Source organism: Athene cunicularia, assembly GCF_003259725.1.
Source record: "Athene cunicularia isolate RWA chromosome 1 unlocalized genomic scaffold, athCun1 chr1_part1, whole genome shotgun sequence".
Lineage (NCBI taxonomy): Eukaryota > Metazoa > Chordata > Aves > Strigiformes > Strigidae > Athene > Athene cunicularia.
The window spans coordinates 105,026,766-105,041,061 of record NW_020799091.1 but is presented as its reverse complement, the minus strand read 5'-3'; the positions used below and the strand labels follow the sequence as shown (position 1 = coordinate 105,041,061).

The window sequence follows — 14,296 nt, the reverse complement described above, 5'->3', positions numbered from 1 at the left end:
AGTTTTATACAACTCAGAAAGTTTAAAAAAAAATCAGCTGTGATTATTTATCTTTGAATCACTAGCACTGTCCCACTTCCCTCTTTCTGACTATCTCACCCTGATCCCAGTCTTTTCTTAAACTCTATGAATGTTCATAAAGAGGAAGGATCTATGCTAATACCTTTCAATCCTCAGTCCCTGTTCACTGTATTGCATATAAAATGTCTTCATCTGGGAAATTTGTCTTGACACTTATTAGACTATGGAGATTTTCAGAGCACCTGTGTCTTATAGAACAGTTTTTAGACCAGATAAATGAGTTAAAATTAACCTGGGATAATTTGCAAGAAAGAAAGTTATTTTTAATCACTGTGATTTCAAGAAAGTCACACCTGTGTCATAGTTCCCTCCCTCTCTGAAATAGGAGTAAGACTTCTCTTGCAGAACATACTGAGATATAGGATTCAAAAGTGCCACATATGATTATGATTGCTAATTAGTTACAGTTGTTATTTTATTGAAGCACTCCTGATAGAATGAACAGGTTATATTTCATGTGAAAAGAGGCATTTTAATGATCCACAGCAAGAAAAGTTTGACTACTTCAAAGTTCATCAACAGATATACAACCTTTTAAAAATCTCTTCATAAATTTCTTTGGTGTCATCTTTGAAGTATATTGAGCAATCACTTTCCACAGTGATGTGCAGTTATTTAGAACAACTTCTTATATTTGGTGCAAGTAATAAAGATAAATAAAGATGTCAAGACTCTCAATTTAGTTTTTGAATATCCTAAGTACTTAGCAAAAAATGCACCTTTTAAAATAGACTAAGAGACGTTGCACACCAGATGTCCCACTCCTCTTAAAGCAGTGTTACTACTTAACAGTATCTCTATCAGGTCTTCAAATGTCAGCTAATCAACTTTCACTTCAAAGGTTTCAAATTACTTTTTATCCTCATCCTTGGTGAAGGTCTGTTTTGAAGCTTATTGAGGTAAATGCAAGGATTCCCATTGATCTTGTTGAGCTACCACTTAGGCTTTGATAAACTTTCTAGTACTTACATAAAATCACTCTATTTATATATTTGCAGCATTTAAAACTACCTAGTCTTTAAAGCCAAATCCCTTTTATTTTCCTTTTACACTTAATCTTTAGAGGAATATGAAGTCAGCTCCTTGGGCATACTGCTCCAGAAGGCACACTCTATTGTTTTTTGTTCTTACTGACATCTTTTCAATAAATGAGACTTCACTCACTATGAGGCTGAGCCCTTTTCCTTATTCTTTAGCAGAACAAAATGATAACTGCATTTACTGATGAAACAACACGGTTGGGGCTTAATTGCTTTAATTTGAGGGATAATGAAATTACAAATGTTATACTACATAAAAGTGATGAATTTGAGTGGCTTTCACTGGGAAATCACTATCTTGTCCTTTACTTGCTCCTTAGTGAACATACCTAATGCTGACTTGACAAGGTTGTAAATGGTTCTTCGAAATGCCACTGAAAGTTCTGTAATGGGGAAGGAGGGCACCCATGAGCATGAGTAACAATCCTTTTGCTGTTGGGGTGTCAAAGTTTTCCGTCATGTTACCTTTGTTCTCAAGGATTTATATGGAGAAAAAATGTTGACTAGCATTACCTGTGACTTGTATGCTGCTCACATCAATTTTCAAAGTCTGGGTAATATTAGTTTTATTTGTGTTGATACCCCAAACCAGATCATTTTTTATTTTCTCAACTGTTACCATCTGGGTAAAATAAAGGTTGAAGATCACAACAACACTAGCAATACAAAACAGAGAAGGTGATTAGTTATGCAAGCTAATGAAGTAAATCTGTCATATGACTTATCATCTAGACAGTATCTCATTCTAACACAAGTTCCATTTGCAAATTCACAGCATCTGTAAGTGTTGGCTGGCAAAGATGACACATAAAAAAACACATCTTAATTATCAGCTAGTTTGAACCTTGGGGAAACAGGGTTTTTATCTTTATTTACTCTTGCTTTCACTGAGGGAAAACACAAAACAACATTCGTATGAATTACTGCAATGGAGCTGAATTTAAATAAACTACAGGAGAAGTATGTTTATTATTATTCAACAGTTCTAGTTTTGCCCCTAAAATATTGATGGTGACCCTTGAAGTGTTATGAAAATTATATGATATATTCATGTTACAAAAATATAATACAAAGTGATCACTTCTATAAAGCAAACACCATCTGTGGATTCTGCATCTGTGAGGATCTTCTGTGTGACTGCCTGGATTCTCATAAGGAAACAGTAACGGCTGAAAGCACAGATATTTTGAAATCACTGGTTAAATTACATTTAACTACTAGGGGGCCTGAATTTTATTCAGAGTGTTTTCTGTATCCTCTCTCCCATCCCTTCTAGATACTGTTTTATATCTGTAGCTAGATTAAGGTAGTGTCAAAGTATGATGCTTGCTAAAGAGAAAAGTTTGTCTCCATTTACTTAAATTCAGATACAAACATTTTTATTCTTAATATTCTTAAGCATTTATACTACCCACTTGCAACTGACTCAGTAGTACTTTTTGATAAGGGGTGATTAATCCTGCCATTTTGCTGAGCATAGTTTGCCATTTACAATATTTACATGTTTCTGATAACCTCTAGGCCATGCTGAGCAAACAAAAGCTTTTATTGCTATCCTTGTGACTCAGCAGTTTCAGGGGTGAAATAATAAGGCAATTGCCCAAAGGGGTAAACACTTTTAAAATTACAAATCAGCTAGAAAAGATTTTCTGAGACAAAGTAATATTACAAGTATTATTTCAAAGTGGAAACAAAGACAAATCCTTACTGATGCATTAAAAGCCAGATTCAACATTCATTGACATCATATTTTCTGTGATGTCTGTGGTATTTGTGTCAAGATACAGGGGTGGAATTGGTTTTACCAAATATAGATGTTCACAGTGCAGATATCTAGATTCCCATTGTAGTTGATGGAAAGAAAAAAGCTGGTCTTTGGCACAATTGATCTCCTCCTAAAAAGGGCATCTAAATTGACCAGATGAGAAAGCTCTCAAAACCCCATCACTTACAAAGAGAGTCTTGAGCAACTAGCTCAGAGATATCTCTGTCTCTGATGCCCAAATTTTGATGAGAATAATCCTATTCTATGTGCAGAAATCAAACAGTGTTGATTTGATCTACTTCCACAAGGACAAAAACCTGGAAGTGACCTACTCCTACCACTGTGTACTCCATTCCCTGATGTTACAAAATCCTTCATAAAGTGATCATATTCCAACATTTTAGCTAATTAGGTTCATGCCCTCGCTATTCCAACCAAAAGACTGCTCTAATTCAAATCTGCTTCCCATATTAAACATACATGTATTCACAGTTGGCTAATATCCATCTGTCTTTTGCAAGCACAGTCATTCAAGTGAACTATCTCCTTTGAATATTCATTCATTTTATGTATTTACAGAAAGCATTTATGTCACAAGAACAGCTGGTATCACAGAATCACAGAATTGAATCATCTGTTGTCATGTAATGTGCACTTTTCTTTAATTTTGTGGTCTGACCTATAAACCAACTAATTATAGCAATCATTTCTCAAGGTCTTCCAGTCCTTCTAGAGTCTTAATCTTTTGTTCTCTGTTTTGTTCTTGCCTATCATAGTGTGTCATCAGAGCTTTATTTAAAACAAGTTACTAATGATAATGTAAGATCTGCCCAAAGGCCAAGCAGCTTTCCAGAAGCAAGCTCAGCACAGATACCCTTTCCTCTCTAACTACCTTCCTACCTACTTGACTGTTCTTACATTTCCTTTATTTATTTATTTATTTTTTTTTCCTAAATTGACCATCTCAGGGACTATTACTGGGTTTTTTCTTCTAATCCTAAAGATTGTTTTTGGAGGCATGTTTTGAAGTGTCATATGCTTTTTAGAGAGCCTTATCCACTCTCTAAAGATGGGCGTTTTTCATCTATTTACTGTCCACAGAAAAACTTTCTAAATTTTTAGCTTAATTGTCTCTTGCCTATATTTTAAGTAAAGTTTGTCATACGGAATTACCCAGTCTCTGACTTCTTGAATCTTTGATGTCCATCTTCAGATTTCCTGTAGAAAAAAAAAAACAACAATAAACCAAAACACAGCTAAAAAGCATATGATTTCCCATGACTGGAGAAATGTTGTGGATAGGATGGAAGCATTTCTGAAACTGTTTAATAACAGGACACAATATTACACATGTTTTGCTGAGTCAGGACCTTATTAAGAACAGTGCAGATGGAATTACCACTCCAGACCTCACTGCATATATGGGACTGTTTTTGCCAGCTTGCCTTCAGTAGGGCAATCAACATAATAGGATATTGAAAAATCAGGTCAAACATACTTTAATAAATGAAGCAGGTCTTACTGTACCTATTTTATGGACTTTCTAGGGGACACACGGTGCAGCTTTACCTAGTGTTAAATAACAGCCTCACTTGCTAGTGCCCTGAGGCATATGAGTTAAGTGGATCCATGTCCATAGGGACATAAGAGTGTATTTCCATTCATCTCAGTTCATGCCAGCAGATCTCTAACCTAAATCTTCTTCTAGATGGCAAGGGCCAGCAACCCTACAAACACAGAACAACTAATAAGCCTTGGGAAAAAAAGAAAAGAAAAATATTTTAGCAATTCATTAAAATCTAGAAGTTTTGTGAGTTGGTCTTAGGGCTCAGCCTTACTGGTTTGGTCAAGACATGGACATATAGGAGTCTAAGAAAGAAGTTTGCCCCAAAAAATCACATTGGTATCAAACTTCCCACAGCAGCACTTGGAAGACATAAGACATGAAAGGAATAATATAGGATGTTCCCGAGGATGTCTTGAAAAACAAAGTATAATAAGCACTCCTCTAAGTGAGGACTTTTGATATTTATTTGCAAAGTTTAATAAAACTATACCTACTTAAGCTGGGAAATTTCACATCTCTTAAATTTGTTTTTCAGGTCACTTGCTTGAAAGACTTTTTGTACCTATAAGAAAAAGAGAAATCTTGAATCAATACAGTAATAAAAATACAACCAATTGGAAACTGCATTCATAGTTTTAACACTAAATAATTTTTCCTTCCAAAAAATAGGCTACAGAAGCAAACTTTGATGTTTCACTGATTTTCACACATAAGGAATATATTTACTTCTGACCAGGCTTAGGACCAGAAATATCTAATTTTGGAGAGACAAAAAGCCGTCAGGAGCAGATCAGGTTATGGAATTACTGCATTTACCAAAATACTCTTGAATTAACCAGAGACCAATAGGTTCTTACCAACTGTTCAACATCAAAGGCAAGGATTTTGAAATCAGCTGATGATCTGTTTTGCAAAGCAGGAGTGAATGATGTCCCAGAGAGTATTTTAAATGTTCCAATATAGGCATGAGTATTCTCATCTGCTTCAACTAGATAATAAAAAATATAATTCTGTGGTTTGAATGCTATAGAAAGAAATGAAAACATTGGATTTTATTCCAGACAGATTATCAATGCAATAACTTTTAGATTTCTCTTTTGCTTTTTAATCAGAGATGTTTTGCCTAGTGCTGATTATAAAAAAGTGATGACATTCTTCAATGTTCACAATAGTTGCAACTATAAATATATTTTTATGAATGCTATTTGTCCTTGGTTCTCATTACTTTCAATTCTGTTTTAAATGCTGTTTTCCTGCAGCCTTGTGAATAGATAAAGGGGACATTGCTATGTTCAGTTGTGTTTAACACAAGGGACAAAGATACATGGGAAGAATAATAGTGAATTATGAGTTTTTTGTGTGTTCTGGATTAAAAATACTAAGAATTACTACTTCACAATTTCTGTATTAAATGTTGTGCCCTTTTTATATAAAGGTACCATGTTTTGGATGGTAGCACTGAAAACACTATTATCAGACTAGTTAAACTATTTTTGATGTGATCTTTCTTACCAATACATGCATGAAATGCTGGAGGATTTATGAGGAAACTAGATAACTGGTCCTTATTGAAAAGTTATTATTGATTTTTAATGTGTTACAGCATATGAGGTATGCATAAAGTATTTCATTATACATTAAAAATATTTCTTCACTGTGTAACACAGAGAAAATTTTCATATAAGATCTGAATTAATGTGGTTGATATTGATAGAAAATGTCTTTTGCTTACCAGTCACTGTACCAGCCGTATTTTTAGGTTGTGTTTGAAGGCATTGACATACAAAACAAATTTTAAGACAAAAGCAGGTAACTAATAAATACTATAATAAGCAGCTTGTGATGGAAGGCACAGCCTAGTGACACCAATTTGCTACTATTAACTAGTAACAGCAGACTACTTTGAGCTTCTTTCAAGACCATTTATCCTTACAACAATTGCAAATCTTTTTAAACAACCGTTTCCAAATAGCAAAGGTCTTTATCTATCTATCTATCTATCTATCTATCTATCTATCTATCTATCTAATATAATTTTCAAAAATGTTTTAGAATTATTGATATGTTATTAAACTCTTCCATATTTATCTCCTAAAACCTAAGTCATTAATTTAAAGCAGGTCTCTAGATGCAATAATACACCATCATTATCTTTAAGGTAATTTTCTTTTACTGGAATGTCATAGTATTCTGGTAAGAGGGGAATAAGGTCAGTAGGGACAACAAGTTTTAAAATCTAGAATGAAAAACAATAGCAACTAAAGTAATAAACATGAATATTCTGAAAAAAAAAAAAATTTTAAAAAAAATATATGGCTTACAGCTACTTTAGCCTTTATGTGCTTCAGTATGAAATAGTTAACTTTTGGTTAATGAAGGCACCAAAAATGTCAATGTATCAGAATTACTTTTTCAGCTACAAAAATTACTATAATGAAAAAATATATTTCTTGAACATTTTGCTTAACCTGTTTCCTTCACCCCACTTCAAATCATCATTTTGCTATTAGCCATGATGGCTTCATAGACCTAAATACATTTTCTTCCAACCAAAAATGTAGATCACAGAAGCATTAGGTTGGAAGAGAGCTCTGGAAGTCATTTGCTCCAACCCCTCTGCTCAAGCAAGGCCACCTGCAACCAATTGACCAGGACCCTGTCCACACTGCTTTTGAGTATCTCCAAGGATGGAGACTCGAGAATCTCACCTGTCCTTCACTTGACTCTTTCTAGTATCTCCATATCTCTCATGTACTGGGGAGCCCAGAACTGGACACAGTACTCCAGGTGTGGCCTTAACCAGGTCACAGATAACATATATCCACAAGATCTTTAAATTAAAATTTCGGTTTCATTTGAAAATCATCCTACATTGATTTTTAAATTTAGTTTGAGTATCAGATTCTATCACAGTCTGATAATTGGCTAAATATTTAACTTTACACAGGGCTGGGAGCTGATTCAAATGCAGAATCTCTCTCATACCAACAAATGACTATTTTTTTTTTTTTTTAGTAAAAATGAAAAGATTCCAAGACATCTAGAGCACCTAAAGATCCCCACACACTTCAGTGGATTATCAATAGATGTTTCTGAATCAAGTCTTATACATGGAGAAAAAAGCAAAAATTCCCAACTTGCCATATTACCTTCTCCAGCTGAAGAGTACAATTGAATAACCAAAGCTTTATAGCCTGGATTGTCTTCTAGGGACCTCTCACAAAGTCTAAACCATGAAAATTATTTTACATGGCTTCAGGACATGTTTCAAGTGCCTTTATTTTTACTTATTTTGTTAACATCAATTTCCAGGGGAGGAGAGGAGAAAAACATAACCCCCCTCCAACCCTCCCACCTAGCATTAAAAGCAGAGCATGAAATATGAAATATAGTTACAATGACAACACCACTGGCTTCAAAGTCTGAACATATATTGAAGAACTGAAAAAGTTAAAGGTTAGCTACTTACCTCGTTCTAACTGCTGGATTGATAACCATGAAAGTACAATCAATCCAACACAAACACATGTAAAAACTGCAAGTAGAGATGCAAACAAAATTTCATAGTAACTAAGAGGAACATATTTCTTATCAGGTGATTTTTTCAGCTTCATTTCTGTCTCAAAAACTTGTATGAATTAAGGACTGACAAAAGACACAACCTGAAAAGGTAGGTAAAAATCCACATGACCAGATATTTATAGGAGATGCTTGTAAATTAATTATACCATAAAACTTCATTGACATAGGATTTTACAACAGTCCTGAACAGCCATATTCATGCACAAGATATGCAAATATGAAGAAAAGAAATCTCTTCAGAAAGGAAGCACTTAAGATTTTGTCACAGATAAAGAATAAGCAAACCAACAGAAATGTAAGATTGGTCACAGGATTTGCATTATTTCTTGTCATTTGATATATTTAAGTGAAAATTAATATAAAATACTGCTGTTGGATTTACAGTTTATATAGTGTTTTTGCTAATTCTTCACAGGTGCAGTTACGAGGACAACGATGAAAGCCGTTTCTTTCATTATTATGCTTAAAAATTTACTTTTAAAGTAATTTTATATAGATAGGAAATGCTGTCAAATGAGTTATTTACTACTTTGCCATAGTTCAGCACTGTGTTCAGCACTGAAGGGTAATTCAGCAGAAGCTCAAAGTAAGACTCTTGTATGACAATACAGTTCTCTGCCCAGTGTTTGAGAACTGGGATATTTGAAAGCCTCTGCCACGCCACTGATCAGATTTAAAGCATTCTATATCACAATGAAAATCTTGGCCTGACATTAGTATACTTGATTTAGTGTATTATCATAACACACTGAAAGAAATTATGTAATATTTCTGATTATTAAATAGATACTTAAGTGCAAAGTTTTTTTTTTTAAAAAAAATCAGGGCAATTTAATCATATTGCCCTTACAGAGCAAGAGTAAACTCAGTCTATATTCTACAACTGGATGAGATCTTTGAGTCATCATGCTAGATGAATTAAAGAATTGCTTTTGTATATATTGTATGACACACATGTATGAATATAAATGTTTATAAATATATTAATGTGCATATAAGAGCAGACTAAATTTGCACTGCTGAACACTTTGCTGAACTGTGACCGAGTAGTATCTCTGTTACTGTGATTATTCAGCAATAATTTTAATAACCTTCATTACAAGGGTTTTAAGTTTCTGTATTTTTCTGAACATTGACTCTATCACAGAAGTTCAGAATACCTCTAAATACCTCATTTTGCTCAGTTATACATGTTAAGTTTATCACATCTATCAGATCTAAACAATTACATGATAGTTGTGCTGGGACTCAGGTGCGCGGGTCTGCCGGGGGCTGCCGCGGGGCGGGAGTGCGGGGAGGCCGGGGCTGCCCCGTGCCGGACACAGCCGGTTCCAGCCGGCTCCGACCGACCCAGCGCAGGGCGCGGCTGAGCCCCGCGGGCACGATGGCGGCGCCTCGGGGAAAGCCTGGGGAAGGGACCGCAAAGCGCTGCCCGACCGTGAGGGTGAGGGGAGAAGGTGAGAAACTGCCCTGAGAGCACCGAGGGCAGAGGGGAGGAGGTGATCCAGGTGCCCCAGCAGGGAGCCCCCGCAGCCCCTGGAGACACCAGGCTGGAGCAGGTATTTCCCTGGAGCCCATGGAGAGATCACTGTGGAGCAGGTATCCACACTGCAGCCATAGGGGACCTCACACTGGAGCAGGTGGATATTTCATGAAGGAACTGCAGCCTATGGAGAGCCCAGGATGGAGCAGGTTTATACTGAAAAACTGCAACCCATGGGAAGGATCCACGTGGGAGCAGGTGAAGAATGTGAGGAGGAATGAGTGGCAGAAAGGAGCTGTTCTAGAATGACCACAGCCCCCCAGTCCCCATCCTGCTGTGCCACTCATTTAGTTACTTGTCTTCCTGTTCATTCTCCTTCTGCAATCTTAGCTGTATATTTTTTATTTTGATTATAATTCTGAAGTTTATTTTTCACTTCCATTTCCTCTATAGACTGATAGGACTAAACTGACTAAACTGATGAAACACTGTTACCCATTCAGGAAAAGAGTGAGCATTAACCAGTGTTACTACCAAATTAGAGAATTTCCATCTACTGCAAGTTGTGAGTATTCACAGGTCATCAACAGCCTGCAGTGCAGAAATTACTCACTGGAGAAAAGGATATAAAATTAAAAATAATATACCAGATTATTTAATTCTATTGGCAAACAATTTGTAAATAGGAAACTATTGTTGCGTATTATTTTCTAAGCTCTAGTTTTATGATACTGCTTGTGAACTGTATGATAAAACAATTATACCATGATTTAAAAATAGTTTAAATAGTACAAAAGCAAATATTCTATTAATTTGTTCAAAGCCAGAGAAATATGGCAACTGATTTAAGTATTGATATTTTTTTTAGAATTATTACTAAAGTCATACTAGTGAAATATAAAATTAGGTAATTTTTAAAGAAATGGGTCGTTACCATGGTAGAAGCCTAACAGATTCACAATTTAGGTCATTTATATTGCATCCACATCTGCAGCTCCACAGGTTTTATAGCCTTATTGGGCTGCTTTTATTTTGTTGTTCAATCAATCTCTCTAGCACAGGGTGAAAAGACTGCTGACATAGAAAGGAGGAGATGTTGTGTTCAGGTAATTCCTCTAATACCCACTCTATCACAAACATAGCTAAAGCCTGACATTCCATTAATAGCTAGCTAGCTGGGGGAGAATGTTTTGGTTACCCACACAGACTTGCCCTCCCGTATCAAAGTGAAATGAACATCAGCTTTCTTACAGAACCTGTTTTCAGATGTGTGATTCGTCCCTTTTGCTAGACTTCCATAGAGGGAGGCAGAAAACCAAATCAATGGATCTGAAGTGAAAGTGGAGAAGTAGATTATGAGCTTATTTTTACTATTACATTACAAAGAGAAGTTTAAAAGGGAGCTCATATGAAAGCACAACTTATCAGTAATGCCGTATTTAAAAAATCTAAAACATGCATATTGATTACCTTTAATTCTTCCAACTGTATGTATGGAGGACGAGGAAGATACATGGTAGTGGTCAGCCAGCTGTCAAACTTTACATGAAATTAAAAACACGGACTTTGTTTACTAAATAAGTTTTAAAAATTTTTAGTAGTTAAAAATACAGAATTCTTTCTGTAACCCAGTATTCAATATTACATGACTAAGAGTGGCATAATATATATCAGTACAGTGCTATTCTCTCTTCAAACATCTTCTCATGCATATTTGACCCAGCAAGACATAGCTTGACAGAGAACTACATAGTCTTTTTATACACCCTATTTTCACCCATTTCCAGGATAATCCAATTTGGAGAACTTGCTGAATCCTTAGTGTTCTAGGACGGTACTTCTTACCCTGAGGTTCTTAGACAAGATCACAAAATTTTAAATGTGCATACAGTATTAAAGTTTAAACTAATGAGTAATTTTCTCTTAAATTGGACTCGAGATGATTAAAAAAAAATATGCCATAGAACACAAAAATGCTAAACATGTTTGGAAAGACCAGTATTTTAGTCAAGTGAAAGGTATGAAGGAACAATGTCTCCACTTTCCCCAAACTCATACAGTTTGAGTTAATTAAAAAAAAAAACCAAAAAACAACCAAACAGGACAAAACAAACAAAAGTGCAAAACTCTCCAAAACCAAACAAAAACCCAACCTAGTTTCAGGGTCATGTAACAAGTGTAACTGCTTGGAGGCCTAGGTAATGTAGGTCTCCATTTGGCTAAGCTATGTCAAAGGTGTAAATATAGAGAAGGGAACTGGACACCGATAGCTGCCATCAGTTCTTAAGCATTCCCCAAATTTGGGGGTCTATGTATAGACTGAAGTAACAGTTGTTGAAAACTCTGAGTTGATGCCTGGCGAATCTCATCACACTGGAACGTTTACTGGTAGTGGGAAGATCTGCTCATGGAGTCATCTAAGGGTGTTTGCTCTAAGACACTACTCAAACCTAAACAGATGGGATGTGTAATGTGCAAAATAGTACAGTAGTGGGTAACTGAATGTAATTGAGTAACTGATACACTTACTTTCTATGGAAGACCATACTGAAACTCTGACAAAGGGTTCTGAGGAGTTTTAGATTCCTGTCACATGAGCTAATATCTATGCTGTTTTGTGCATCCACAATTAAATTCTGACTTCCAATAAGCCTATAACAAAAAGAAGAAGAAGAAGAAGAAAAAAAAACCATAAAACCCCCATGGATTTTATACAACTTTTGAAGAGGATTCAGAAATATGGATTAAAATTAACTATTTAATGATGTGATCCAAATGGATTTCTGGGAACTAATCTATTTCCATATTAATCGGTCCATATCAGGAAAGTAATTAAAAATGCACTGCTGTCATTAGCAGTTGCAATTATTCAGACTGGCTTGATGAAAAAAAAAAAAATTGCACAGAAAGCAGAAGTGGAATATATTACCTTTCCCGCAATTTGAAGGAAGACCTCTTTTTGTTTAAAAAAAAAAATAACAACAAAACCCCACAAAAAACGCAGCACCAACAAAATCATAACTTCCCTTGTTTAAACACATCCAGAAAGATTCCACAGGACAGCATTAAGGTTTCCTTCCAGATCAGTCAGTAACTTGTTTGACTTTGGGTATCTGCAGCTCAACATTCACTTACTTTTCCACCAGCTCCCAACATAGAATGAGAGCATCCTACTTTAAGTCAGAATAAAAAAGATGTGTTTCTTAACAGATTGTATTAAAAAGTGGGGCAGATTTTGAGTATTCAGAAAGGGTATCTGTGGTGAATCCAGCTTACTTCAGTGGAAGTGATCACAGAGCTAGCATCTAGCACTGAGAGTAAGGCAAGATTTTCACCTAACTTTAGAGTTCTAATGGTGAGGGGAAGAATTTTCTTCTGGAGGCAGCCAATCCTTCTTCATTGACTAAAGCAACATCATAAATATTTTAACATAAATGTCTAATATTTAGGTAGTTGAAATTAGCTGAGTTGAGCATAGCATGATGCCTTTCATTCAGAAAATAAATTAGTCATATTGAATTAGTCAGCTGGCTTTGCACCCCTAGATGCATGTGCTTCGTTATATTCTCCATTATTATTAGGAGAAAAAATGTGTGGATCAGGAGAACAAAGTGAAAATAATAGCAATCAATAAATAAAACACTAGCTAGTGGAGACTGACAACAGAAGAAAACAAACCAGCATGAACCATCTAAGTAATGAAAAGAGCATGCCAATGCAAAGTCCTCTTTGAGAAGTAAATAGAATGAGGCAGTAACAGGTATGGCACACTTTGGAAAGAATCAGAATCTTAACTGATAACACTGAATGACAAAATAACCAGGTAAAAGACAAATGTCAAGAGGAAGTAGCAGTATTATTGCTGCTCTGTTTGAATTAATCAGTGTGGCACAGTAGCTGAGAATAGCAGTAAATTTACCACAATATAATAGTTTCTATGAATAAAAGCAGTTACAGAAACATTACTGTGAATATAGATTTCTGCCTTATAGGCCAATATAGAAGTGCTGAAAAGAAAACTAAAATGGCAGGGGAATGGTTCTCATCTGTATTCCTTAACTTTTATTCAGGATAATAGAATAAATGCAAACTACTTTTTCTACATTAGACACATAGGTTTTTGTCAGTATGTGTTTATTTCTAAAGAAGCTTTGGAATAAAAACTTCATACCTGTTTGCATGTTAATAGGCTACAAAACACAGAAAAAGAAAAGCTCTGTAACAAAGACTTAAGATATGGGCTAGTCTAACATCTTTCCATCATATCTATAACCTCTGCAATGTATGGGGAAAAATACTGGGTTTAAATATTCAACAATTGTCATTAAAAATAATTCTCAACTTTTTGTGTCATCTCCAGCAACCTTTCCCAAGGTTGTCCATACTAGTTAGCAAACTGTTATCCTTGATACATATTCAAAAATGTGAGTCATTTGTGTCATTGTGCCATTTTTACCACCTTTTGGGGTTATTTCTGGTTAACCACATCAGCCAGAGCAAAAGAAAATAATATACACAGGTCAGACACAATACTCAGTTTAAAGGAGAAGATAGCAAGAAATAAATCTGGAATCCTTGGAATTCACTCATATAAATAGTGCAAAAATTGTGGAGTGCTCAGGCCAAAGAAGCTGTAAAAGAGCACTGTTAAGTGTTTACCTAGTACTCAGTGTGTCAAATGTAAGCATAAGCTTGCTCCCTCTAAATACAAATATTACAAAGAGTTTTGACAGCATGAATTTTTTGATGTAAAAAGTACTCTGCATATCCTTCCAAAA

The 14,296-nt window shown here is 35.3% G+C and overlaps 1 protein-coding gene across 1 annotated transcript in view; it reads right to left on the bottom strand.

Annotated features, from left to right (window-relative positions):
* Positions 1-8,067, bottom strand: part of TMPRSS15 (transmembrane serine protease 15) — a 57,599-nt gene extending 49,532 nt beyond the window's left edge. Inside the window, exons 1-5 of the mRNA XM_026850432.1 lie at positions 7,923-8,067; positions 5,311-5,441; positions 4,948-5,015; positions 4,060-4,104; positions 1,635-1,777 (exon numbers count right to left, since the gene is read on the bottom strand). Coding sequence (XP_026706233.1) covers positions 1,635-1,777; positions 4,060-4,104; positions 4,948-5,015; positions 5,311-5,441; positions 7,923-8,067 — 532 coding nt within the window. The remainder of the gene's footprint in view (positions 1-1,634; positions 1,778-4,059; positions 4,105-4,947; positions 5,016-5,310; positions 5,442-7,922) is intronic.
* Between the last annotated feature and the right edge of the window lie 6,229 nt (positions 8,068-14,296).